This window comes from Gavia stellata, chromosome 3, assembly GCF_030936135.1.
Source record: "Gavia stellata isolate bGavSte3 chromosome 3, bGavSte3.hap2, whole genome shotgun sequence".
NCBI lineage: Eukaryota > Metazoa > Chordata > Aves > Gaviiformes > Gaviidae > Gavia > Gavia stellata.
In genome coordinates, this window is record NC_082596.1 from 53,107,500 (window position 1) to 53,133,238 (window position 25,739).

At 40.1% G+C, this 25,739-nt stretch overlaps 1 protein-coding gene across 2 annotated transcripts; it reads left to right on the forward strand.

The window, feature by feature from the left end:
* Positions 1-4,155: 4,155 nt before the first annotated feature.
* USP14 (ubiquitin specific peptidase 14) lies at positions 4,156-24,701 on the forward strand. Of its 2 annotated transcripts, XM_059836144.1 has the most exons (16): positions 4,156-4,346; positions 6,920-7,065; positions 7,712-7,744; positions 9,614-9,718; positions 11,420-11,523; positions 13,629-13,687; positions 15,584-15,714; positions 16,020-16,100; positions 16,891-16,970; positions 18,462-18,576; positions 19,915-19,980; positions 20,305-20,397; positions 21,332-21,460; positions 22,658-22,718; positions 23,751-23,858; positions 23,981-24,701. In XM_059836144.1, exons 1-16 carry the CDS (start codon positions 4,331-4,333, stop codon positions 24,130-24,132), a joined length of 1,479 nt encoding a protein of 492 aa, XP_059692127.1. In that variant the 5' UTR covers positions 4,156-4,330; the 3' UTR covers positions 24,133-24,701. The 2 variants fall into 2 exon arrangements, with proteins under 2 accessions (XP_059692127.1, XP_059692128.1); XM_059836145.1 differs by lacking the exon at positions 9,614-9,718.
* The last annotated feature ends 1,038 nt before the right edge of the window (positions 24,702-25,739 follow it).

A 25,739-nucleotide genomic window follows, 5' to 3' on the forward strand; every position in this document is an offset into this window, starting at 1 on the left:
GTTTCTACTGCTAGGAAAAAGAAATGCCTACACTCTCAGCTGTGGAAACAGGTATTTCAGGAAAAGAAATAATTGTTACCACACTTTTAGCAAACACCAGCTTTACCATGCAGAAAAAAATCATCAGTGTGCTGCCATGTTCACTACATACAGCTCCACTCTTTCCAGCTCTTGCCTTCTTATTTTGCTTAGCTTTTACCCTTGTCACTGATGTTTCCTCTTACAGGAACATTTTGCTTACCCTCACCTAATACAGTGCCAGAGAGTCGTCAAGAAATGTGAATGTGTAAGCTATTAAGATGTAGCATAAATCAACCTGGCTTCGTTCGTATCGGTGAAGCTGTAGTTTTACACACTGTTTGAGATGATCATTTCTTGATCATTGTTTGCTTCCACCTTTTTTCCATTTTCTAGTACTGTGTTAGGTTGAAAGTTCATTAACAGTGGTAGAATGCCAAAATCTGCTCTTTTTTTATTCACTCTTCAAGCCTCCCTATTCCTGCTGAAGGAAACAGGAAAAGAAAAATGTAAGAGTTGCTAACTGTAGCAAAGCAGCCTGGGTAATAAGAAAAGAATACAGCCTCTCCCACAAGCAGGATTTAGCAGCAGCCACTGAGGCTGTAGCCAGAAGCAAGTCAGTAATCACGCAGTGAGAGCAGGGGCAGCAGGTGCTCAGCTTCCCTCTGAGCTGGTGAACTCTACTGGGGATTTTTATGTACTAGTTATGAACATAAAAAATGCAAATAAGAGTTCTGTTCCTTGTCCTTCCCCCAGATGTATATTCATAGTGATCTAGAACACAAACAGTTTGAAAACTGCTGAAACGGAACAGGTAGCACTGAAAGGGGGGATACTGCAAATGTTACCTTAGAAACATCTCCTGGATTCCTATGTTTTTAACCCTGCCATGACATTTTCTGTATCTATTACTAGACATCACACCTTATTGACACTGCATTTTTCAGTCTGTAGTTGCTGTGAGATAGGGATCAAATGTAGCTGTGGCTTTCAGGTTGAGAATGCCTGGGCTGTGCCATACCCCTGGCCCGTAAGTCAGCTCTAGGAGCCACTACTGCACGGGATAGCCACGGTGATGTCTGTTTGGGCCTTGCTCAGCCCTGCGTGATGCTGGGAAGATCATGCACACCAGAGTTTTGTTCAAGGATCTTTGCTTCTGTTACTTGTTTTCTGGGTGGTCATTTGGAGACAGTCAAGGTGTGCAGTGCAGGAAAGTGGAATGCTTACCTTTATCATGAAAAAGAGCTTTTCTTTAAACAAGTAAAGCACTGTAACAGATCAGGACACTGGAAAGCCAGTCCTAAAGCACTTAAAACTAGGATTGAGTTTCGTATGCATGGCAATTATCTCTAAGACAGGAGTTAATAATGTGATTTGATCCTACCTGTGCTGTGAATACATGCTCATTAAAATGTTTAAAGCCTGAAGATACATAGAAAGGTTCCCAAGAACATTATGTTTCCCATAGAAAATAAAATGTATGTTAATAAATGCACCTTTCAATATATTGGTTAACACATCTTCCCCTTTAAAGAAACAAGAAATGTAAACGCAGTATTTTAATTCCTGAGACTCTGATTATTTAAAATGAAGACTACCTTCTTTGTTCTATCGCAGGCACCACAAAGGTGCCTAAAACATGCCTTGCAAAGGGGCTTGCCTTGCTTCCCCACACCTTTCGCTGTATTGCAACACCTGCTTGTATTGTCTGAGGGTACACTTACTAATCGTGCTCCTCAGAACTGAGCCACGGGAGATTTCATAGAGCAAATGCCTTTTGTACACAGATCTGGACTTGCTCTGACCCATCTTCCAGTATTAATAAATCCCGCCAGGCTTGTTGGCCTGCCCACAGTATTGTGCTAATGACACAGCCCCAGCTGCTGGATCCAAGCTGGCTTGCATCTGGATAGCTCGGGATGGGAAGCAGCAGTACTTGGGTGGCCCTGCAAAAGGCCACAGAGATGCTGCTGGGGCAGGCAGTTCTGCTGCCCCATGACCCGGCCCAGGGTTCCCTCAGGGCTCGTCTTCACCAAGAAAAAAGAAGCACTTAGTAATTTTCAACCGATCTTTTACAATTTTAATGTCGTCAAGGTAATCTGTCCTTTGTATTTATAAATCAGGTTGCACTCTTTGTCTCTATGCTCCTTATGTCAGTTTGTGTAAGATTCAAGGAAACCAGCATCTACTGATCTCCTCCTTATGGAAAAAGGCACAAAGCTGTTACGGCAGGAAGACGCCTACACGATCTCGGAGGAACGGGAGGTGGCAGTTCTTCACCTTGCAGAGGCTGGGAAGAGTTTTCCTGCAGATACAAACCCAATTCTTCTCTTTCAGCACAGCACCCTCTAGTGCCTTTGCCAAATCCTGGAAACGAATGGCCTGTGATGACCTGAGACCTGGTACTCTAAGGGTTACTCTAAAGGGGAGAACGTATTCCGTGCAGCTTCAGACTGTAGAGCGTTCAATTTTCAGGTAGGAGTCACGAATAAATGGCCTCTGTATCGGTCACCGTTGGTACTAAGAACAAATGGCTAGACTGGAGATATCCTGCACTTAAGACTCATGGGCAGACAGCTGGGATCTGCTCCCACTTGAAAAGATTGTCTGCAGGATCTCACCCTAAAACAGGATTAAAGCTTTTCTAGAAAGCTCCTTTAAGCAAGTCAAAGTAACAGAAGATTCATCACCCTTGCTGGTAAACTTTAACAATGCTTAAATCGCCTTAGTAATTGGGAACTTCATCTTAATTCAAGATCCAGCTTAATTTCAGCATACCATCCATTAGAGCTTCTCTGTGAAATATAATCCTTGTTCCCCAAGGATTTACACTGGACAGTAAAATCAACTTCCATTCTTCTTCTCCGTGACAAACTGAAAAGACTGAAATTTCTAAGCCTTCCATCTTAAGGCTTACTTTCAAGCCCTGGATTATTTTTATGGCCATTTTGTACACCCTTCTTCGACTGTTTGGAATTGAAAATCACATTTGGCGAGCAGCATATTTATCAAGGAAAGATCCTTCTTGTTTTGGCTATCACTTCTATAGCAAAACGAAGGCCAGAAGTGCAAATGCAGACAACCAAATGGTGGCAGAAGCTCTTAAAGCCGCAGCTGCCAGAGGAGCTGGTGAAGGTAGTAGTGTTGGATTTCTAGAGGTGGTAGCTAGGAAGGGTCTATGTTTCTTTTGGCATTCTCTTCCTTTGTGTGTTTAAACACTGCTTTAGTTTCTTTAATCACAGCCTCATACCAAGAGCTTTTGCGGAAGCAGTTGAGACTCACGCCTCCATGTCTACTGTTTCTAGTTTCTTTAAAACTGTTTCTTACTGCCCTGAAGGCTCCCGGCCATTGCCTTCACACACTCATCCTTCAGCGCTCCTTACCCGTTATCTATCACTGGGTCTTAAAATAATTGCTGGTGGATTAGTCATCCCCTCTCCCCTCAATAATTAAGTTCTTCTGTTGTCAGTTTTCTCTCTTACTCCACGTTTTCCTGTAACACAAAGGTGACAGCCTTCTTGTTTTTCTTCCCCTCACCTTCGTACAACCACAGCTTTTGGGCCCACCACCAGAACGTCCACCGACCGCCTCAGCTCTTCAGCACTTCGCCCTCTACGTCGCTATTCCCCGCCCGTTACACCAACAGCGGCTTCCGCCCGCCCCGGGGACCGGGCTCTTCCCCGACGCCGACCCGGACACCTTACGCGGTGGCTCCGCGCACGGTTTGCGCACAGCGGGCTCCAGCAGACCTGGCACCGGCCAGCTGCTCACTTCAGGTCAGTTCTGCCTTCCCGGGTTGGAGACAAGTCCGGTTATTCAGTCACGTCTTCTGGTGCGCCCCTCTCTCCCCAGAAACCACCGTTGCCCCTGGACAGCCCACGGCCGCAGCAGCTTCTTTTCTGCGGCCTGAAGGCCAGCGCCTCCCTCCGCCGGCCGCGGCCGCCCCGCCCCGCCCCGCCCCGCCCCGCCCCGCGGGGTGCCGCTGCAGCCGTTGCTCCACCGAGCAGTCGTCACCGGCCCCGCCGCGCCGGCGCCCCCCGCCACCCTCCGGGCGCCCGCCGCCCCGCCCCGCCCTTCCGGCGCTGCGCGCGCAGCCCGCCCGGCTTCCGGAGAGCGGGCCCCGCTTGCAGCGTCATCCTGAGGGGCCGGTTTGAATGAGACCCCGAGGGAGGGAGGGACACGCCGGAGCCGCCGCTGCCGCCGCCATCACCCGCCCGCTCCCTTCACACTAACACCGCTCACTGTCGCCCTATCACTTCCCCGCCGTCACCGCGCCCTCCCAGGACACGGCGCGCCGCCCGCCCCCTCCGCCATGCCGCTCTTCTCAGGTGAGCCGGCCCCGCCGCCCGCGCCCGGCCCGGCCCGGCCCGCGGCCGCCCGCAGCGTGGGCGCAGCGCCTGCAGCGGCGGGTGCCGTTGCCTCAGAGACGAGCCCTCCTGGGCGGCCCCGCCGCCCCTAGCCAGGCCCTTCCCGCCGCCGCGCGGGGGGAGGGCGGGCGGCGCCTCCCGAGGGGCAGCGGGAGGCTCCTCCGGCGGCCCCGCCGTCCTGCCGCCGGCGGTCGGCACGTGTGCGCCGCGCCGCCGAGCCTGGCCGAGGAGGGCACCGGGAGCTCCCCGGGGCGTGCGGCCCGGCCCGGCCCGGGAGGCGGCCTGGCCGCCTGAGGAGGAAGTGTTGGCCTGGCCCGGCGGGGGAGAGGGGCGAGCGCTGTAGATGGCCGGGAGCACCGTTTCGGCAAGGCTCGGTCCTGCGAATGGGTGTCATAGGCGTATCGCGTGCCATCGTGCCTCGGTATTGCCCTTCCTTGGTTTATTTTTGTTTTATACTAAGGTGAGTGCAAGCGAGCCGTAGTTCTGTATGCGCACCTCCAAATTTATTTAGGTGCGTCTATCTCCGCTCTTTTAAATCTGATATTTTCTAATTACAACCAGAGGAGTTAAAATTTTCTTAAATTGCATCACATCCCTCTCACCCTCCTTGCCGTGAAGGAAAGTTTCTAGTGAAGACTGCAAGAGCAAAACCTCCAGTGACACTTCTGGGACCAGTTACTGGCTTGTTTACGTTTTGCAGATTTGGTCTCTTGGGGCTTTTTAGTAGGTGAGGAAGAGATTGTAGAAGGCCTCAGTACACAGTTGTGTTCCTGTTTCTCCTCTGTTTTAATTGTGGTTGGCAAACTGGGATCCTGATGTCAGTATAACAGGACTTTTCCTGAACTCTAGCACAACTGTATAAGCTGTGTTTTCTCTTCAGTGGGGCAAATATGTCCTTCCTTTTTCTTAGTTTCCATTGTCTTCAAATTCACAATTTTCTCTTTTATTTTGGAAACTTTTGGTGCAATTTCAGTTGCAATCTCTGAAGAGAAGACGCTCATGCTCTTCGGGTCTCTTGAATGACGAATTGTCAAAACCAGTGACACTACAGATTAATGTGTATTTAGCAGTGGATGCATGACTGTTCAAAAATGCAAAACTTAAAAGACTGTGCAGCTGACTTGTTCAGTGACTGAGTGGGTTCTCTTCCCGGAAAATGGGAAAAGGCTTGTGCTTGGTAGGTCTTAAATACGCAAAACAAAAAATGTGTTCTAAAAAAATCAGAAGGTACTTTCTGCTAGAAATACTGAAAAAACAGTCATTCGAGTTGCTTTGTAGGCTAATTTAGAATAAGTTTGGTTATTCTTATTACCCATCACAAGCGCTCCATACATCTGAAATCTGAACCTTCTTGTAAGGTTTTTTTAAAATCATGACTTTTAAGAGTTTTGTGTTGAAAAAAACCCTGGAGTTGCCATACTATATTTACTTAAAAGCGAAGCACAGGTAGAAGGAAGGATACCGCTTTCTTAAAGTATGGTATTTCAGCCAGTTACTGTGCACTTAGGATATTGCTGTGTGCTATATTTTGCAGATTTTCAGCAAAACTGCAGCTTGCTAAAGTAGCCTTGTGTACCTATGATAGTGATTGGAAGTGATCAAAGATGTCTAACCGTTCTTTAGAAACAGACTGTTTATTCCAGGCATTTTTGTCTGCTCTTGGTTGGTACTAGCTTTACCAAAGTGAATTTAATGTGCCTTTGTGTCGTTCTGCCTAATGTTTCTGCTGGTGATCCCGTTTCCAGCGTTAAGAGCTACACTTTGCGTGACCAAATTTCACTTCACTTAATTCCAGTCCTGTACCTTTAGTGGGGTCAGGGCTTCTGCAGCTGCAACCTGTGCTAGGCTGTTGTCCGTATTTGCACACAGGCACGTTGTTTGTGTGAACACTGTCAGAACTGAGGAGGATAGCAGTGACAGTGTTGTAAATGGCGCTGTGAGGTTAACTGTCCATTGAAAGGAAGCAGGAGGTGTGCTATTTTATGGGGCTTATCTTGATGCACACTTACCTCCTCACATAGCTCCACATGACCAATACTGGTAGCCAAAACTACGGCTATCAAACAGTAGCTTTGCTTTTAAAGAACATGTTATTGTTTGCCATTGAAGGAGAACGGAAATGCTGTGGGAAATTGAACTGGAATCACACGTCTGAACTTCCTTCAGAAACTTGTTTGCAATGGACAGTGCCAAGAGATTGGGAGAGTTGCTTTCAAGCTGCTTTTGTAGAGACTTGCCCAAAGAATTTCTGATGCTGTTATACACACTTGTTGGTTCCAAAGTTTCTCAGTATATATGTTGCTTACAATTGTTTTGTAGGATATTTTTAGACTTGTTGGAAATAGTATGTTCTGATGACTGAGACACCTTGTAGAAAAGTTGTCCCTTAGCTTGATTATTGACAAATTTTAGAGTTAAAAGCTGACTGTTTTGAGATGGTATAAAGTCTGGAATTTGAAATACTGGGTTAATCTTGGTAATTTGCATTCTTGTATATTAGGAAATAATCTCGTTTCAAAACATTTTGTTTGCAGTTAACGTGAAATGGGGAAAAGAGAAATTTGATGGCGTGGAGCTTAACACTGATGAACCTCCAATGGTCTTCAAAGCCCAGTTGTTTGCACTGACTGGAGTTCAGCCAGCTAGACAGAAGGTTATGGTTAAAGGAGGAACTCTGAAGGTATAAATCCATGTTTTTTATATTATTTCTAACTTTATTACACTATAACATAATAAACAAAGACCATATTTCGAAGTGTTCCTCCAGAAAATCTTTCATTGTATGTATTAAACTGACTACACTTTTCAGAAATACTTCTGTATGGTTCGTTACATACTACTAGAAAATATTGGCAAAAGTTTGTTGCTAAATGGTTGGGAGGTACACTGCTGTTTTAAAACACTTCTTTGTTCTTTTATACCAAACACTACTCTGCTTGGTGGTTTTTTTTTTTTTTCCCCTGTTCCTTTTTGATTTTCAGAACCTGAATGCAACTTTTTGCTTTTAGCTTGTTTAAGAAGAGTTTCTCTGGCACTTCTTTGCTGGAGACTTATTGGTGTAATGTGGTATAGACAACTTTCCTACAAAAAGTTGTTTACATCTAAGCAGTATTGAATAACAGATGAAGAACATTACTGAAAAGATGGCTTGGCTGCTTTTTATTTTAGTCAGACAAGACTTGATGATGTATAAATAGTTAATATTGTGGAATCTTGGGTGAAACACAATTGTATGTTTAGAAATGCTTGATTAATATTAATGAAAATACTTGCTTGTCTTTTGCTCCACGATAATTAACTTGTCTTTTATTTAATTTCAAATGCAGGATGATGACTGGGGAAACCTAAAAATAAAGAATGTAAGTTTTGAGGAATAAGTAAATTTTACTAGTTAGATTTTTATTTTGGCATTTAAAGAAAAATTTAAAGTTCTTGCTGTTTCTGTTAGAATGGGTAGTTCGTTCTTAAAAATCAGACCTTGATACAAAACAATTTTACAGTTGTCATACCTAAGCATTCTTACAAAGTCCTCACCATTGAGTTGTAAAAAAACCTTTTCTAGCATGAGTAGGGAAATTACATAATCTTCCTGAAGTACTTGGGAGCATATTTTTCTTTCTTTCTTACAAGAAATGTTCTGGGTCAGATGAGTGGTCCTTCTGTGTTGTATGCCTGACCATAATAATAAGCAATGTTATTAGAGAGAGATTGTGAACCTTGGTGCTGTCTGTGGTCCATTGCGCTTGTACTTGCCCAGCATGGAAAATCGTTGCATTACAAATGCTGAAGTTACAGCTCTGCCTATTTCCTTTTTTATCAGCCTGCTGAAACTTGTTCTTCTGTACTAAATAGCTGCTGTTTAAAAACAAAGCCATTAATAACAATTATTCATACCTTTGACTAGTTCAAAAAGAAAAGAAATGAATGTATTTGTGTTTCTTACCTATATAATATTATAACAGGGAATCCCAAAGATTTTTGTTTGGGTGTTTTTGGTCATTTTCATTTCTGTAGGTGTCTTGTAACATCTGTTTGGTACAGGTTTTACTCCAGTTCTTCACTGAGCAGATTGAATTAGGTAGCATTTCTCTTACCCTTGTAATTAGTTTGCAAGCATCTATTAGCAGCCTGTAGCTGCAGCTATTGTAACAAAGTCATTCAGCAAAAAACCAAATGCATAATATTCTTGTCCTTTTCTGCATACTGTTATGCTAACAGCTGTCTTTATTAAAATTAATAATGTTATATACAAATTCTAGGGATTTATTTACACCATCGAAGCAGTTTCTTTCCCTTCTGTTGTTCATCCTTTTCCTTAGCACTGTGTTTTTCAAGGCTCCAGATAGCCATTTTCTCCCCCTTTGATAGATCTTACTGTGTAGATGTACTCCTGTTGAATGCTGAAAAACTCATTTTCCTTATGCTAGTCCAGCAAGCATGGTAACTTGATTGCCCCCCCCACCCCCCCTTGAATGTTAGTCCTCATGCCTAAACTGATGGGGTTATTTTGGTTATTTTTCACTTTTTGATTCATTTAATGTCCTCAGAACTTGCCAGACCAAAAGATGGCACTTCCCTTTCCCACTTGCTTTTCAGGTGAAAAAAACAATTCGAAAATCAGAGCTGTGGTCCTCGTTGTTACCCACACATATCGGAAGGGTTTCCCCAGATTCTAGTCTAAAGATGAGGGATTTATTTTGCTGCTGTTTAGAGAATTCTGAATTTGAGAACTTGACTCTCTCAATGGAGAACCTCAAACATTGCAGCTTCTTTAAAATCGTAAGTTAGCTGATCAGTTATCCTTGGTTCCAAGGTATTTTCTAAGACTTATAGGAAAGAGGAGTACTTGCACTGAAGGGTTGAAGATGCTTCATATCTAGTGGTCCATTAGGGAGCTTTTCTGAACACTTCACATTGGGATATTCCATGAATGTTAAATTTAGTCCTGATTGGAATCTTTTGTTGTCAGCTGCTGGCAAGCTCAGCAGGCTCAGTGGAATCGTCTAGCACAGATAATGCTGTGGAATTGTTCTCAGTAAGAACTTTCTAGATAATGAGAAAGTTAAGGTATACCCTTAAGAAACAGCATTGCCATATCAGTTTTGTAAACTAAGAGAGATTGTGTTTATCTTTGGGGAAATAGCTGAAATATGTCAAGAGTGTAATGATTTTTTAAAGCGGAAATAACTGCCCTTAAATATTTATTACTATTTTTACTGTGTTTCAAGGGGATGACCTTATTAATGATGGGTTCCGCAGATGCGCTTCCAGAAGAGCCAATTGCTCGACCGGTCTTTGTAGAAGACATGACAGAGGAACAGTTGGCTTCAGCTGTAAGCATATTTCAAACTTTGGTTTCTTGTAAATCTTTGAATAATGGCAAGTTTTTAAATAGTTGCAGTTGCTTAAAAGTGGATTTTGAAACTGTAATGTCTGTTTAGCATTTGTAGCTTCTCAAAGAAATGCAAAGTTATGTTGATGACCCAACTGGTAGCAGTGATGAGAAGTCTGGAATTTAATTTAAAAATTGTATAAGTAGTGCTGTTTCCTCTTTAAGTGGGCACCTTAGTAAATTTTCTGAAAATAGCATTGCTGATGTTTTTAAAGACAAAGTTGTATTGCCCTTGCTGTGTTAGTGACCTGAACCTTGCCTGAATAAGGGCTCTTAGATGTGCAAAATTGTTTTCTGCCTCCTTCATATGTGTGGAGGGAAACTAGGGTTTGTTTGGGCTGGGGTGTGTTTGGGGTTTTGTTTGTCCTTGTTAATAGAATTAGGTAAACTTTTCTTTCTGAAAAATGAAAATAAGTTTGACATTAGTGGAATAGATTATATGTTTTCCTTTATGGGAGTAAAGTCTGGAAAAGCATAATTAATATGGTTTTTTTGATGAAGTACCTTCTGTTTCAGTTGTTTCTTTTTTTACAATTTGAAAGGCTTAATTTTCTCATCAGTCAATTTGAACTAGGAGTTCTTCATCATACTTAAAACAGTTGCATGACTGTTGTCAGAACGGGAATTCTTTTATGCATGTCTGTATGAAAACGGATCTGTAGTTTAGGAGTGTTTTTGTGCTTCAGTATTTAATACTTTGCATGGTACCAGCAGGTGAAGGATGTTTGTGCATTTTTTGAGACTAAACCTGTACACAGACTTTGAGATAACTGAGAGGCAAACAAGGAGATGATTCAGTGTCAGATAACATTTTGAAAAAGTTGGTCACATTGCATTTTTCTGATTCAAATTTTGTTACACATCAAAATTCAACTGTCTGTACTGTCTGTATTGATTAAAAATGGAATGAATTCTCTCTTCCTAATATAATTAAGTGGTACTGGTATGCAGTGCTACTTCAGTTTCATTAAACTACATGCTTTTCCCTAACAACTACTCAAACATGCAGGATTAAAAAAAAATAAAAAAAAAAAAAAAAAAAGAAAAAAGCTATTATATTGTGCTTTATAGCAGTTTCTGAAACTGGTTAGTTTAATTATTAGTTGGCCTTCACATTTGTCAAAACTTTAGAAACTCACAAGTTGGCTGAAAGGTTCAAATTAATGGTCTGTTGCAGACTTCTGGAGACGAGTTTAGATAATGCTTTTGTTTCTAACTATGAACTTAATCACATTCATAGTTTTACTGAAAACTGATTTTAATTAAAACATCAGTGTTTCGTACAAATGTATTCATGTGGAAATTTCATGGAAATAGAATTTTAAGGTCAAAACTTGAATGAGATTATAATTGAACTTTCTGAATGACTGCCTGCATGAAGAATATGCTCATTAAACTAAATATACACAGAAAAAAAACCCAAAGCATTCCTGAATGTCCTCTAAAAGCACCAAATGGTGAAATGATTAATATAATCAGAAAACAGATTTGGAAAACTTCATAAAGTTTCATGGAATATTCCAGGTTTTACACATCTCTGATCATTCCTTTTCTTAGAAGTTGATGTCAAATTATAGCTTTTATACAAAAATGGTTGCACATCTCTCTCGGACCTTCAAGCACCCTTGTAAATTTTTGGTAGATGGAATTACCATGTGGATTGACAAACCTTGGCAACACTTGCTACATGAATGCTACGGTTCAGTGTATCCGCTCAGTGCCAGAAGTGAAAGAGGCCCTTAAAAGGTAGGATTCAGTACAAAAATACCATGACTGAAATGTTTTCTTTAGCTTATGAAATAGATATTTTGTGGAATGGTTGTCGTAATACTGGTATGGATTATCATAACAACCTGTTATTCTTTAAATCTATTCAAGATTAACATAATGATTGATTCAAGTTTATCCTATGGCTGTGATAGTCTGTACTTTTTAAAGAACTTCAGACTATGTATTTGTTGGAACTGGCTTTTAGTGGGGAGAATGTGTTTTGCCTAACTAAAAAATAGTTCTTAATCAAGACTTGTTTAAAATCCTTAAACAAGCTACTGAACTCCTAACCCTGTTTTCTGGTATTAGTTTGTATGGTCTTGGTCTGTATAAAAGAATTGTACAGGAGTCCTGTTCCTTTGAGGAATTTTTTTCTCAATGGCTTCATTGCATAATGTGTTTTCAGCTATGAAATTCTGACGTTAAAGACATTTGGTATTTGGAGGTAGAGCAGGAAGCTCTGACAGGACCATGGGTGTTACTGTGGTGGCAAACTGGAAACAGCTGGAGTTACTGTCATGTGGATGTGTAGGGAACAGAAGACATGCCCTTGTGGAATTTGTTGTTTAATTTTTTCTGATTGTAGAATACTTTTTCTGAATTTTTTTTTTTGTTATTCTGGACTGAAATGTGGAAATGGTTAATTTTTTTTGTGAGGAATCTACGAGAAACTTGAAAATTATGAAGATCGGAGGAAAAAAGAATATATGGCAATGTGAGCCTGAATTGGTCCTCTAGATGAATTATAACGAGAAAACTGTTAGTATTTAAAAAGTTTGAGGATTAGGTAGAGCATTGCCATTTTAGGGTTAACTTAATTCCTTTAAAATACACTGCTACCTTGATACCTTGGTACCCAACTGGATATTCTAGATTACTATAAACACTAGTTATTTAAATACTTACACATTTTTCTTCATCCTGTTAGCAGATGAACCTTAATTATTTGGCACTGAGAACTATTTGTGAAGTACAGAAACTCTGTTTTAAAGCTTTTTCTTGTTTTTCAGTCTTGTCATTTTAGAAAAGTCTGTTTATTTCCATGTTAAAGGACTAATTTACTGCACTGAATCAGAGTATTTGACAAATTTAACATACCGAATGTCAAAATGTACCCTATAAAACTGGCAGACTGCAATACAAGATGTGGCCTTACTGTCTGTGGGAAGTCAGATTCACAGGCAGCTGCTCTGTTTGACCCTAGTGAGTTAGCCTGTATTTGGCCTTCCCCGCTTGATGACAGGATGGAAGGGTATATGGCAGTGGGAGAGGACTCAAATGGGAAAGCTTACTATTACGGCTTCATTTCTCACCTGCTGCTCCATTGATCTCTGCAAGGATACTCCCTGTTTTGTAGCATGATGGGGAAAGTTTCCTGCTCATCATCTACCAATGGACAGAATGTTTAAAGTTCAGTCTGAGATTAAAGAATGCATGAGACCCTTCTTTTGCTTGGAGGCTTATATGCTTTCAGGAGGCCATCTGTTCCTCCTGCAGGTGGTAAATTAAGAAATCATTCAGAGTGGTAAGTTCTAGTAATACGGGTGGACTCCCATACTTTTTCAGTGTACTAAATACCTCCCCAAGAAAAATGTCTCACCTCTCAACTGTTTTGCTTCTGCTGTGAAAGGAGGAAGCAAGCCTGCCCTCCGTCTCTGTGCATTGTATCTGCCATCTATCCTTGAAGGAGTTTTCTGCCATGTATCTGAAGAAGCTGTGGCAAATGTTTCAGAAATGGGTAGCTTCTATTCAGACTTTTTCTCAGTTTCTTTAAAAATAGATTGAGTCTTTGAGGCAAATGGATTAGGGAAGCAGCAGTGATGTATCCAGGCTTCTCAGTCTGCATTTATTTATTATCTCAAGGATGCTAGTTTTCCTTTGCTTCCATGTAGTGCTTGCAAAATAGCTGAGACTTTGAGGTAAGTGTGAGTAAATCTTATCTTCAGTTACTTCTGTTTTGGTGATTGATTTCTTTTGATACATATAAATAAGTCTAGCTGCTGCCTGCTCTGTGATTTAAAAACTGACTGCTCTTCTTGATTGTGTTTAATCGCATACAAATTCTTTTTCTTCTCTTTTAGGTATGGTGGTGCCTTAAGAGCTTCAGGAGAAATGGCCTCTGCTCAATACATTACTGCAGGTTGGTGTTCAGAGTAGAACACAGGGGTTTAGGCTAGTGTGTGATTTCCTGCTAACTGCAGATGAAAATTGCAGTTAGAGCTCTGCGTATGTTTCTTTAGCTCATATGCCTTGGGACTTTGAGATCTGGTAGCACTGGAGGATTCATTTTGCTCTGTTGGTAATATCTTTAAAGGTTATTCTGACCATGGCTGCAAAGCATACATCTCTGAATATTACCTAGCTGCACGCTAGGAAAAATGTATTCAAGTGTGATCTGGGCTTAGATAGAAATCATTTGTATCTCTTACTGTTTTGCATGTAGGCGTAAAGTAATTGGAACTTCCTAAAGCAGACTCCATCCTTTTGTTGGTTTGATCATTTTGTGTAGAAATATTTTAGGGAACAGTTCTTTATTTCACTTAATGGTAGGCTAATGCCATGCTCTTAGAATATGTATTTCATTGATTTTTTTTTAATATGATTTATTGGCTGAGCATTATTGTTAAGGTGGTAGGTGATGCTTTGTCAGTGGTCTTAGCCTTTACCCTAAAGATCCAGATTTCATAACCAAAATAAGTAGCAGTGTCTTCAAAAGGCAAGTTACTCTTTGTTGTGGTGATCTGGGTGCTCACAGTGTGGGAGCTCACTATGGCCCTGTATCTCCAAGTTCTAACTAGAATTCTAGTTAGACCCCTTACACTTGAACAAGGGTACTACTTGTCCACTTTTTCTTTTTTTACTCTATTTCATTGCCCCACTAAGATGCTGGGCCAGGACACTGGGATTTCTACCAGTCCATTTAAGGAAAAACAAAACAATATAAGGAAGGAAAGGTCCAGTTTGTGGGTATGCCTGCTGATCGAATTTTGGGGTGGTAAGTTCAATGGTTACTCTATACAACCATGCTTGCCCCTCCCCTTTTCACTGCCTTTACTTGGTGTCCCTTGTTTTCTTTTTAAGGTGACAGCTCTGCTTTTTAAGAGTCTTAATAGTTAAAGTAACTTGTAGTTAATTCTTCGGTGCTGAGTTGGTCAAGAACTCCTGCATGACACTTATGGCATTTTTTAATTGCTGTGTCCTATCAGTTGTCCCTCTTATCAATGTCAGTGAAGATACTTCTTAAAGAGAGGGAAAGCAACTGACCTTGGTTCCTTGTAATCTTGACTATATTCACTTATTCAAGAGTATCATTCATTAGTCTCTCCACTTGTAAATTAGTGACCATGCAGACTGTTGTCTACCTCACAGGGTTGTTGTGAGGATTAACAGGTGTCTCTGAAGTGATTTGTGGATTTAAAATGCTGTAACCTGGGTAGATAAGACATATGTAGTAGTGTGCCTGGAGCAAAAAAGAAAGCTATGTGTATTGTCATGCAATCAGTAGCATTCATTGAATTGCACATAGTTATGAACTGTCTGCACGTATGCATACACATACTTGTTTTCCTGGGTGTTAAATTAAGCATGAATATTTTCTAGGTGTTTTAGTTGGGAAAAACTTTTTTCCCAGTAGTTGGTGAGACTTAAGCTGCTCTAGAGGATAGACTGTGAATGCCTTCTGGTTTCTCTAGGCGTAGTCCTCTGTGAAAATATTGTTCTTCAGATGTGTTTCAAATGAAATCTTAACTACTCAACAATGTTTTTTTTTTTTTTTTCTGTTAGCAGCCAGGAAAGACAAGGCACTATGTGCCAAACTCTCAGAATTGTCATCTTCACACTTGCGAAGTCACGTTCACAAATGAGATCTTAGGTGCACCTGTTATGCCACTTGGAAAATTTAGTCCTGCTTTGGAAAGATTGAACACTGTTAAATGTGCAGTCTTTAAATGTTGCTGCTGTTTTACTATTCTTTCAAACGTGGCAGGAAGTTTAAAATTGTTTTTCCACTTCTCAAAGCATTCACTTTTTCTTCAAGCTCTTAGAGACTTGTTTGATTCCATGGATAAAACTTCCTCCAGTATTCCACCTATCATTCTCCTGCAGTTTTTACATATGGCCTTCCCACAGTTTGCAGAGAAAGGCGATCAAGGCCAGTACCTTCAACAGGTAAAGACCGATTATTAGCTTATTGTTTGAAAATTCTACAGTATGTTGGAAGTTGAGAACAAGAATATTTTAAAACTTCCTTTCTCCTGTGAAAATAATTTATCCCAGTAAAGTCTTTGCTTTTGTGGCATGTAGAAAAGTTGAATGTACTATCAAGTGGTAGCTCTGAAAATGTATGGTGGCATGGGGAGAAATTATTAGTTAAGGAATCCTTACATTTTGTTTTATACTGTAAAGATTGATGGGTTTAATGTTACTAAATTGTAACACTACTAGTCAGATTTAATGTTCTCTTCCCTTCCTAGGATGCCAATGAGTGCTGGGTGCAGATGATGAGGGTACTACAACAGAAGCTGGAAGGCATAGAAAGTGATACAGTTATGGAGGTAATTGTGTTCTTACAGAGTTAGGATTTATAATATTGTACTTGTGATTCACATATTTTTTGCTAAGGATTATCTGTTTTGTAAGTTCTTTAGCATGTGTCTATAGTCCAGTAAGTGAAACTGCTTTCTGATGTGTCTGATCAGCATAATGCTACCTATGTCATGTCAGCTGTGCTATGGAGTGTACTATAGGAATACTTTCCCTTCGGGCTTTGTAAGGCATGTGTTGAACCAGGGTGGTACTGACTGTGAGTGTGCAGCAGCTGGCCCTCATAACCTGTGAATTTACCACGTAAGAACTTTTTTTCTGAAAAAAAACCCCATCCTTGTGCTACAGCATTCTTGGCTACAAGAATGTTGTTTCAAACAGACAGCTAGCTTAACCTGATAAGAAATTACTTAAAGATTTTTTTTCACAAGACTTTACCAGACTGACTTTCTTCTTTCTCTGTAAACACTTTTCTGGAGAGTCTTGGCAGTGGCAAAAATCTGATAGACTACTCTAAAATTTAAGACAGATTTAAGTTGGGGGCGCAGGGAGGTGTGACTTTTTGATTGAAATCAATCTTGCTGATATGCTTTGAGGTGGCTTTAACAGCATGCTATAAATGCATTTGTTCTGAAACTTTTATACGGTGTAAGGAGATTGACTGACTAGGAGAAAATGCAGTTATAGAAAGGTGAAGCAATAAGCTTCAAAGAATTTAAATAAATGGGGTTATTTTGTCTGTAAAGACAGTCATCTTTACATGCTATTTAAAGTTACATCATAAGAGAATTTGTTTTACAGACAGACTCTGGAGCTACAGCAGCAGCTTCTAAAAAGAAGAGTTTAATTGATCAGTTCTTCAGCATTGAATTTGAAACAGCGTATCCTAAAGACTAAGGCAAGACATAAAGAATGATAATAATTTCACACTTTAGCAGTTGAGTGCAGGGAGGATGAAAAGCATTGTCCAGAATAGTATAGAAAATAAAGGTGTGTGTTGGGGAAGAGAGGGAATGATGTATTGCAGGAGTACACAGAAGTTAAAGTTAAGATTGGATGTACTTCGAGAAAGAGGGTGACGTGGGGAGGAAGAATGGTAATGGAAATTTATAGAAAAACCTACTGAATTTAAATACCAGATTTCCTTCCCAGAGAAGATTGCCAGTTACCTACTTCAAGGATGCTGAGTTATTTTATTCAAATAAAAGTAATTCTCTTCCTAAATAGCCTTTTTTTTGGCTTGTAAGGAAGTGTTGCTGATACACTTGGCATGCTAAACATGAACAAAAGATAGGTTGATTGATTTTGTAAGAAATTAATTAGATGCATACTGATGAGTAGTAGCTTTTTTTATAGCAAGAACAAAAAGACCATATGGGGCACATATCTTATGCCAAGTATTACTGTTTTCCCACTTCTCCACCCCAGAAGCCTGGCCATTATTAAACTGGCCACCACTTTCAGAAAGAATTAGACTGTGCATTTAGCTTGTCTGAAATAAGGAAACATCCCCTTACATGAGGTACTGTATTTCATAGCTTGGTAATAATGAAGAGTAGAGGCCTCTTTTAAGTCATGCATCTCTCTCCCTGTACTGTGATGTTTGTTATCCCTGAAATAGTTGGGAGGAGCAGAATGAGTAGCTAAGAGGAATGATGCATAGGCTAATGGCAGGAGGAACAAACTTGGTAAAAAAGTCGTGTTGCAAGCCTTCAGAGTGTGATTATGGCAGCATTTGTAGAATAGATGCATTCAGAGCAGTCAGAAAAGTATCTCATTAGAAGGAAGTGGATGAGAGAAAAGGATTGGTGGCAGAAGAATGAAAAAGAAGAGGTTGGGCAGAACGATTTAGAAGAATGTGTAGAAAATAATGAAGAAATGGCCTTCATTTCAGTGAAGAAAACAGATACAAGGCAGGGAAAGGATGCTGTGCATGTTGAAAGAAACAGGAAGTCTGGCCAGCAGCAGGAATAGAAGAACTTCATTATTGTAAACAAGAATGGAGCATAATGTTGCAGGAGGGCTTCAAGACTTGGTATCGGCAGCCATTTAGTATGATCTGTGTCCTGGGGGGGTGGGGAGGGAAGAAAGAAAAAAGCAGGCCTCACAGGCTTTAAACAGTGATTAAAAACTTACTTTACTTTTTTTGGTATGCTGTCTGCCTCAGCTACCACTTGTCATTAGACAAAAGGAGCAAATTGGTTAGAAGGAACAGCTGTTTCAAATCTTCATTTTTATACTATGAGAAGTAAAAGTACTATTGATGCACAAGCACAGGATTATCTTAAGTTACCCTGCTGTTCAGCATGTTCTTTACAGTAGAGCCGTAGTTCAGCTCTTGGTGCATGATGATTTTCCTTAATTTTGTGAAGCATGAAATGTACAGAAGCTGAAGAAGAGGAAGTAACTAAAGGAAAGGAGAATCTGCTTCAGCTTAGCTGCTTTATCAATCAAGAAGTGAAATATCTGTTTACAGGACTAAAATTGGTAAGCTGTTGCAACTTTTTTTTTATTTAATTCAGATTCTAAGTGACGTGTGTTTTTAATCTGTGACTTGGAATTGACATCTGCTGTCCAAGCTTTACAAAGTTCCAAGGTTTTTTGGGGGTGTTCAGTGGGAAAGTGGAAGTGAAAATGAATTGTGTGTTAATGTAAAGCAGACTCCAACAGACCGTTTTCTTGACCCCGATGTGGTCATCCCCATCCAGGTAACCAAGTGCAAGCCAGTTTGTTACTTGTAATTTGAAACTATTTGGTTGACTTTCACGTCAGACTGAGTAGTATCGTGATTTAAGCATGCTGTAAACAGTTCCCAGAAAGTCCAAAAGTCAGTTTTAAAATAGGGTGATATTTTGGTTGCTGTGTTCTAAGACAAAAACAAATGGTGAAACAATTAAGCTTAAATTTAGTTTTGCAGATTTGGTAGGGGTGTTAAATTTTCCACGACACAACATCATCTTTAAACTGTTAATTTAAGTAGGACTTCTTCAAGTAGTCTGTGCTTTTTATATATATGTTTCTAAGTTTTCAGGGTTTTTTGGAGAATCTGAAGGAGCGAGGAGAGGAGCTCCTACAAAAACCTTGTAGTAGTAACTGCTCTTGCAGAGTATTGCTGTAAGAGCAGGGGTGGAAGCAGAGATCTGGTTTGTACAGGACTGGACCAAGTTGCATGGTTCTCAGATAATCTTTGTTCCTGCTTTTTCTGTTTTGACAGAACTTAGAATGAAAAGTAAAATAAAATAGGTAATGCTCACAAATTATAAAGATTATGAAAAAAGAAACCTCACTTTCAGGCCAGAAAGGGCCATCTAGATTTCTAATGCTGGACTGCCTGTAGCAAGAGAGTCGCAACACTAACAACCAGGTCAGTCTTTCCCTGAGTTTGGAAAGGTCCCTGGAAGCAGATTATCATCACCTGGCTCCTTATATACAGCTCTGCTTTAGACTGAGAGTTGAGAAACGTGCAAATATTCCTGTCACAAGAAACTTCAGATTTTTTTTTTTTAGTTGTGTTCCAACCATGACATGACACTTTCGTAACCAAATCCAGATATTTAAGTTGCAAGTTCTACTCTTGCAGAATAAAATTATCTGCAGAGGGAAACTTGGTGTTGTCAGGGCTCCGGAGTGAGCCTGGAGCTGAACAAATGAATGGGTGTGGTCTTTCTGCCAAGGAATTTCAAAATTGTGTCGTAATTGCTGATAGCAACAGAGGAGATTGGCAGAACAAGATTTAGTTGATGGCTTGTTTATCCATGCTGTGCTTTTCTTTAAGCTGTTTTGTATGATGAACGTATGTGTTACTGCCTTTTGTTTTTTTAACAGCGTCTTCAAGAGGAAATCACCAAACTCTCTCCAACACTGCAGAGAAATGCACTCTATATCAAATCTGTGAGTGGTACTTTTGTTGCTCTCTTTGATTCTTCTAACTGTTATCAATTTTCTGTCTCAAAACACAAACTTATTGCTGCAACAGCATGTGATTTATGTTTATAAAGCATCTGAATAGCAACTACCAAGAAATTTAAGACCACTTGAAAATTATTTGAGTACACTACTCTACAGAGCTTCAAAATAGGATGCCTTGTTATATTCCTGTGTGTTGGTGTACAAATATGTTCCGAGAATAGCCTGTAATTTAGGATGAGCAGTGTTTAAGGTATAAAAGATCTGTGAATATCTAAAGTAATAGCTTTTTCTAAATTTTTTTTACAGTCTAAAATTAGTCGCTTGCCAGCGTACCTGACTATTCAGATGGTTAGATTTTTTTACAAAGAGAAAGAATCTGTGAATGCCAAAGTTCTTAAGGTGAGTAAGTTTTCTGCATATTGAAGTTTAATTCCTCTTAATGCTTTTCAGTGACTTTATATTATAGGTAGACAACTAATACTTGAAGGCTATTTGCTTTTTAATTGCATTTAAAAATATTAACAGTGCAGTTTCTTTGCTTAAGTACAAAGTAGCTTTGTTCCCAGTTGTGATGATACGTGGCAAACTATGCTACCAAAATAGGCTGGAGGAGGAGGTAAGGGACAGAAGTGAATTTGCTCCGATAATGTTAGGATTTTTTTTGGTCTCTCTTCACCAGTGGTTCAGATGAGAATGTTTAATTAAGGAGAGGGCCATGCTTTCAGTCTCTGGACAGTGAGAAATGTTTACGCTAACAAACACTTCCTGTATTAGTTATTTTGTCTGGCTTTCTGATTGACAAGTGCAAGAACCAACTGCAAACAACTAAATGTTCCAGTTTTGCTTTCTGTTGACCTTGGCTGATAGACCTCCTAGGCTGCTGAGGAAGCATCATAATAGATGATGCCTATTCCTTACAGGAGAAGCAAGGGAATAAAGATTGAAGGCACACGTTAACTATTTTAGAAAATTGTTTGGATAACACAAATTGATATTTTTGCAAGCGTACAGTCATTTTACATGCATTTTTTTTTTTCCATAGGCTTGCACAGGTATTTCCGTAGTATAAAAGTATGATAGCTAATAATAAAGAATCTAAGTATTTATACTGAATGTAGTAATTTATGATGGCTTGCTTATACTGAATCAGACATTATTCTGTGATATTATAGCCCTTAAGGTAAGTACTGTCGGCAACATTTCAGTAGATCCAGTTGTCATAAATGTGATGAGATTTGCATTTAATTGGACTTAGTGTTGTCATCCCATGGGAGAACGCTTTAATGTGGAGTACCAAATTATGCTAATAATCTTTATGCTTTTTGCTTCCTAGGATGTTAAATTTCCTCTTATGTTGGATGTGTATGAGCTGTGTACACCGGACCTTCAGGAAAAAATGGTTTCTTATCGATCAAAATTCAAAGATCTAGAAGACAAAAAAGTAAATCAACAACCAAAGAATGTAAGTCTCCTGGCAATTTCATGGACATTTTGATTAAATAAGTCATACATCTGAAACTGGGCTACTAATAAGGACTAGAGAAAACTTGACTTCCTTAAATAGTCTCTTTCTTACTTAGCATTCAAACTCTTTGGTATTGAGCTTTAGATCTTTTTTGTGTATTTTCACGAAAATACAGTATCTGTTTTGATACAACTGCTTGATGAGAAATATTAAATGCTGTAGACAGACATGTTGCTTACCTTTTTATTTCAAAATTTATTAAAATATAGTGCTTCTGCTTACCAGTGTTATGCCTAAAGGTTTTCTGTGAATTACACAAAATGATTCTCTTCAAACGTTATTGCTTGCTGGCAGGTCACTTGTTCAGTGGAGTATAGGTAGCGATTTCATGCTCACCACCTGGAAAGAGTTGTACAAGGGAGTACTACGTGTCTGAATGATAAAATTTAGAATATTCGTACTAGTGAGCTAAAAGACTACTCTAAAAACTTGGTAAATGGTTTCATCTCCTACCCTCTCTACTTATTCTAAAACTGACTTCCCTTTCTTTAATGAAGAAAAAAAGTAAATGAGCTAAAGCTCATCAACAACCAAAGAATGTAAGTGTCCTGGCAATTTCATGGACATTTTGATTAAATAAGTCATACATCTGAAGCTGGGCTACTAATAAGGTACTAATAAGCTAAAGCTCATTTTAGCCTTCTTTTTTTTTTTTTAAAGTTTGCTAGTCTTTTCCTGGCCTAAGCCGTCGCAGTTTCATTTAAACGTTTGAATAAGGCTTGCATCTCTTCTTACACAGTTAGGAGCAAGGAAAGAGTGCTATTTTAAAACAATGTATTGGCACATAGTCTGTCTCTGATATTTTCTTGCTGCCGCTTCTGCTGCTACCAAGTCCCTAACAAGGAATAAAATCTTCAATTGCAGAATTGTTTTCATGCTCCAAACCTGTAAATCTGGTGGGTAGACAGTCTAGGCAATATGTGCTAAAATGGTTATATATTTGCTTTAAAAAGTAGTCTTCTTTAGAGTAGGCTTTTGGATGTCCAGCTAGAAATACTGTAATGGAACTTGAAACAAGTTGAACAAAAAATGTTTAGGCTTAAAACATTTTTATATGAATGGACAGTTGGTATTTGATATGATTGTGCTAAAGCTTTTTCAAAACACATTAATTCAGCATATTCTGTTCTTTAGTCTAGTAAAAGTGATGGTGCACAGAAAGAAGTTAAATACGAACCATTTTCTTTTCCTGATGGTGAGTACAGGGAAGTAAATTTATTTTAAAGTACCTTTCCATTTACTCATGTTTCAGTGGACCTGATGGTAGGAATATTTTGAGAACCCTGGTTATTTTTAATGCATTTGAAAACTAAGCTTCAGAAACTGACAGAAATTTAAGGCATGGAAAGATTAGGCGAGTCAAAATGCTGTTGAGATAGTTAAAGACATAATTGTCATCCATCTGTGAAGTTGGTGATACACAGAAGGCATGCGCATCAAAAAAAACATTTGCTTGTAATACGCAGATGTTTTGTACGCTTCCTTGTCAGTGGGTGGTAAAAAGCTGAAATCAAAACAAAAACTTAAATTGGAATTTAAAAATGCTGTGGTGGTGCTAGTGTTGGGTAAATTTGGAGGGCTTGGAGCTTGAATGTCCTAAGTAGTCACCCTCATGCTGAAGATACTGTGCAGAAATTATTTTGGAGGTCTTGCTTATCCAGACTGTTACCCTTCAGTGCTTCCTGAGGTTTCTGTGTGATGCACTACATGAGAAGTGGTGGGGGGGCACTGACTAGCTCAAGAGCACAGTGAAAACAGGATATTCTGGAGTGCTGAGAAATGCAGTTAAGACACTTTGGGGACTGTAACACCCTTCTCGGTACATTTGGAATTAGCTATTTTTTTCCGTTGAAAAATTGAATAGCATAATTGAACCAGCTGCAGAGTGGATTGATCTACTGTATCTGAGTATTCTCAGTAGTGTTGCTGTACAGCCCATGCTCAGCAGGTCAGTCATTGCAGTTTCATGGCTTGCCCTGAATGCAGGCGGAAGCTGTTGTTTGAAGGAAGTATTGGCCGAACCTGTCCCGAAGGTTTGCTGACCACACATCATCATTTAAGCTTACTGCATTTGCATTACACCCAGGATACATATTTGTGTCATGGTGCTTTATGCAGCTACAGTGCTGCAGTATGGCTAACGTGTTTTTGGTCTGCGTGCTGTTGAAAACACTGAAACTGTTCATGTAAGACTTGCCTAACTTTTTTTTCCCCCCTCTTCCTTCAGATATTGGTTCTAATAATTGCGGCTATTATGACCTGCAGGCAGTGCTAACACATCAAGGCAGATCAAGTTCCTCTGGGCATTATGTGTCTTGGGTTAAAAGGAAACAAGGTAAAAAAAAATATTATAGCGCTGTTAACCACCCTTCACAGCTGCTTTTGTTTAAGGGGCTGTTAAGCATGCTTAGATTTTATGTACCTAAATTACAGATAATCCTCTTGTTTTTCTTGCAGATGAATGGATTAAATTTGATGATGACAAAGTCAGCATTGTTACACCTGAAGATATTTTGAGGTTGTCTGGGGGTGGAGACTGGCATATAGCTTATGTTCTACTCTACGGGCCTCGCAGAATTGAAGTAATTGAAGATGAAGCTGAACAGTAGTCTTCAGTTTTAGTCATTCTGCCTAGGTGTGAAATAAATGTTGATTACTGCTCACTTCTTTAACCCCAGAGCTTTAGCAAGTGGATGAATGATCTGTTAAAACCTTTTCATGTGAAGAGGGATATTTCAAAACCAATCCATGTACCAATTAGTCACTACTGGACTGGACTGCCCACTGTGGTGGTGACAATACTTAAAATAGCTTTAATGTCTTGCAGAAGATAATTTTTTAAAAATAAGCCTGTCCCCCCCTTACCCCCCCCCCTTCCTCTCTAATGTCATCAAGTATTTATTACACACCTATTCTCACATTTGTTACTCTTGCATGGTTTATACCACAGTTCAGTAGCTGTCCATCCTTTGCCTTACCTGGCAGTTTTGTTAGGAAGGTAGAAGAGAAACTGTTGCCTTGTTGCGTAACTCAGTGCTGCTGCCCATAGCCATCAACCCTGGCTACAATCAAGCATTTGTCCAGCCTGACCTGCTGATTCAGTCTGTTCTGTTGCTGGCATCTCATGACTTCAAAATAAATTGTGATCAACAATGTGTCTCCATTAAAAAAAGTTCATGTCTCAGTAGTGTAGTTAGTATGTGGTTTTTTCACTTCTTGGGCCACTGCTGCTGCATTTCTCAAAGCAGTTGTGTAATAAGCCACTTTTTTTTTTTTAAGCTGTAGGGATTCATCTCTTGTCCTGTTACTCTTTACTCGGTAGATAAGCCTAGTATGGTGGCTGCAAAACTGGGGCTTTGCTTACTTACAGTGACTTCTGTTCCTTCCCCACAGGAGTACAGGAGCTGTAGGCTAGTGGCAGGCTGCAGTAAAAAAGTGCTTGTGTAGCCACAGCCAGAAAAGCACTAGGCCAGCAAGAGAACTCAGCCTCTGTGTAGAGGATCTGATTTTCAATGTGTCCCAGTCCCTTCTGGGAGAGCTGTACTGATGCTAGTCCATGTTCACATGAAATACCTTCAGTTATGTCTTCATTAACAGTGACCCTGTGGTGAGTTTACCTGTGTCTTGCTTGCTTGCTCAGAAAGGACCTCTCTTTCACTCTCCCTTGGGGCCCCTGGCTTCAGCTGTCACCCTCCGAGGTAGTTTTTCTGCCTTACAACTTGTGTTGCTGGTGATTGCACTGCCTTCTTCACCACACAGCTGCCCCTGGGAGCACACCAAAGGCCTAAGGGTATATTTTAAGGAAGTTGCATGATACTTAAAGGCAAGTTCCACCCATTAAGGAAGCCCCACAGTGGCAGGTAGGCCATGTGCAAAAGCTGTTGGTCATCCCTACACACCTCAGTTCACAATACGCTCATGTCCCTTCAACAATTTAAATCATTGCATTTTGTACCTGCTACTAAATTGTACCTGCAGCAGGAGGCAAGACAGACTTAGGCTGAATTATTTCCAACAACTGTCCCATATCTCAGCCCACTCCAGCTTTCACTGCAGTACCCAATAATCAAATTCCTAACACAGTTAAATCCAAAGGGGGGGAACAGGAACAAGCTCTCATCAACAGCTCTGCAGGCAGGAACACAGCTCCTAGCTGGTTGCTAACCACCCTGGAAATTCACAGGTATGATTTAATAACTGAAACAATAGTCTGCAG

Coding starts and splice junctions, on each gene's coding strand:
- USP14 (XM_059836144.1), top strand. Junction 16,971..18,461: donor AGCATTGAATTTGAAACAGC/GTATCCTAAAGA, acceptor AATTTTGTGAAG/CATGAAATGTACAGAAGCTG. Junction 20,398..21,331: donor TGAATGCCAAAGTTCTTAAG/GTGAGTAAGTTT, acceptor TTTGCTTCCTAG/GATGTTAAATTTCCTCTTAT.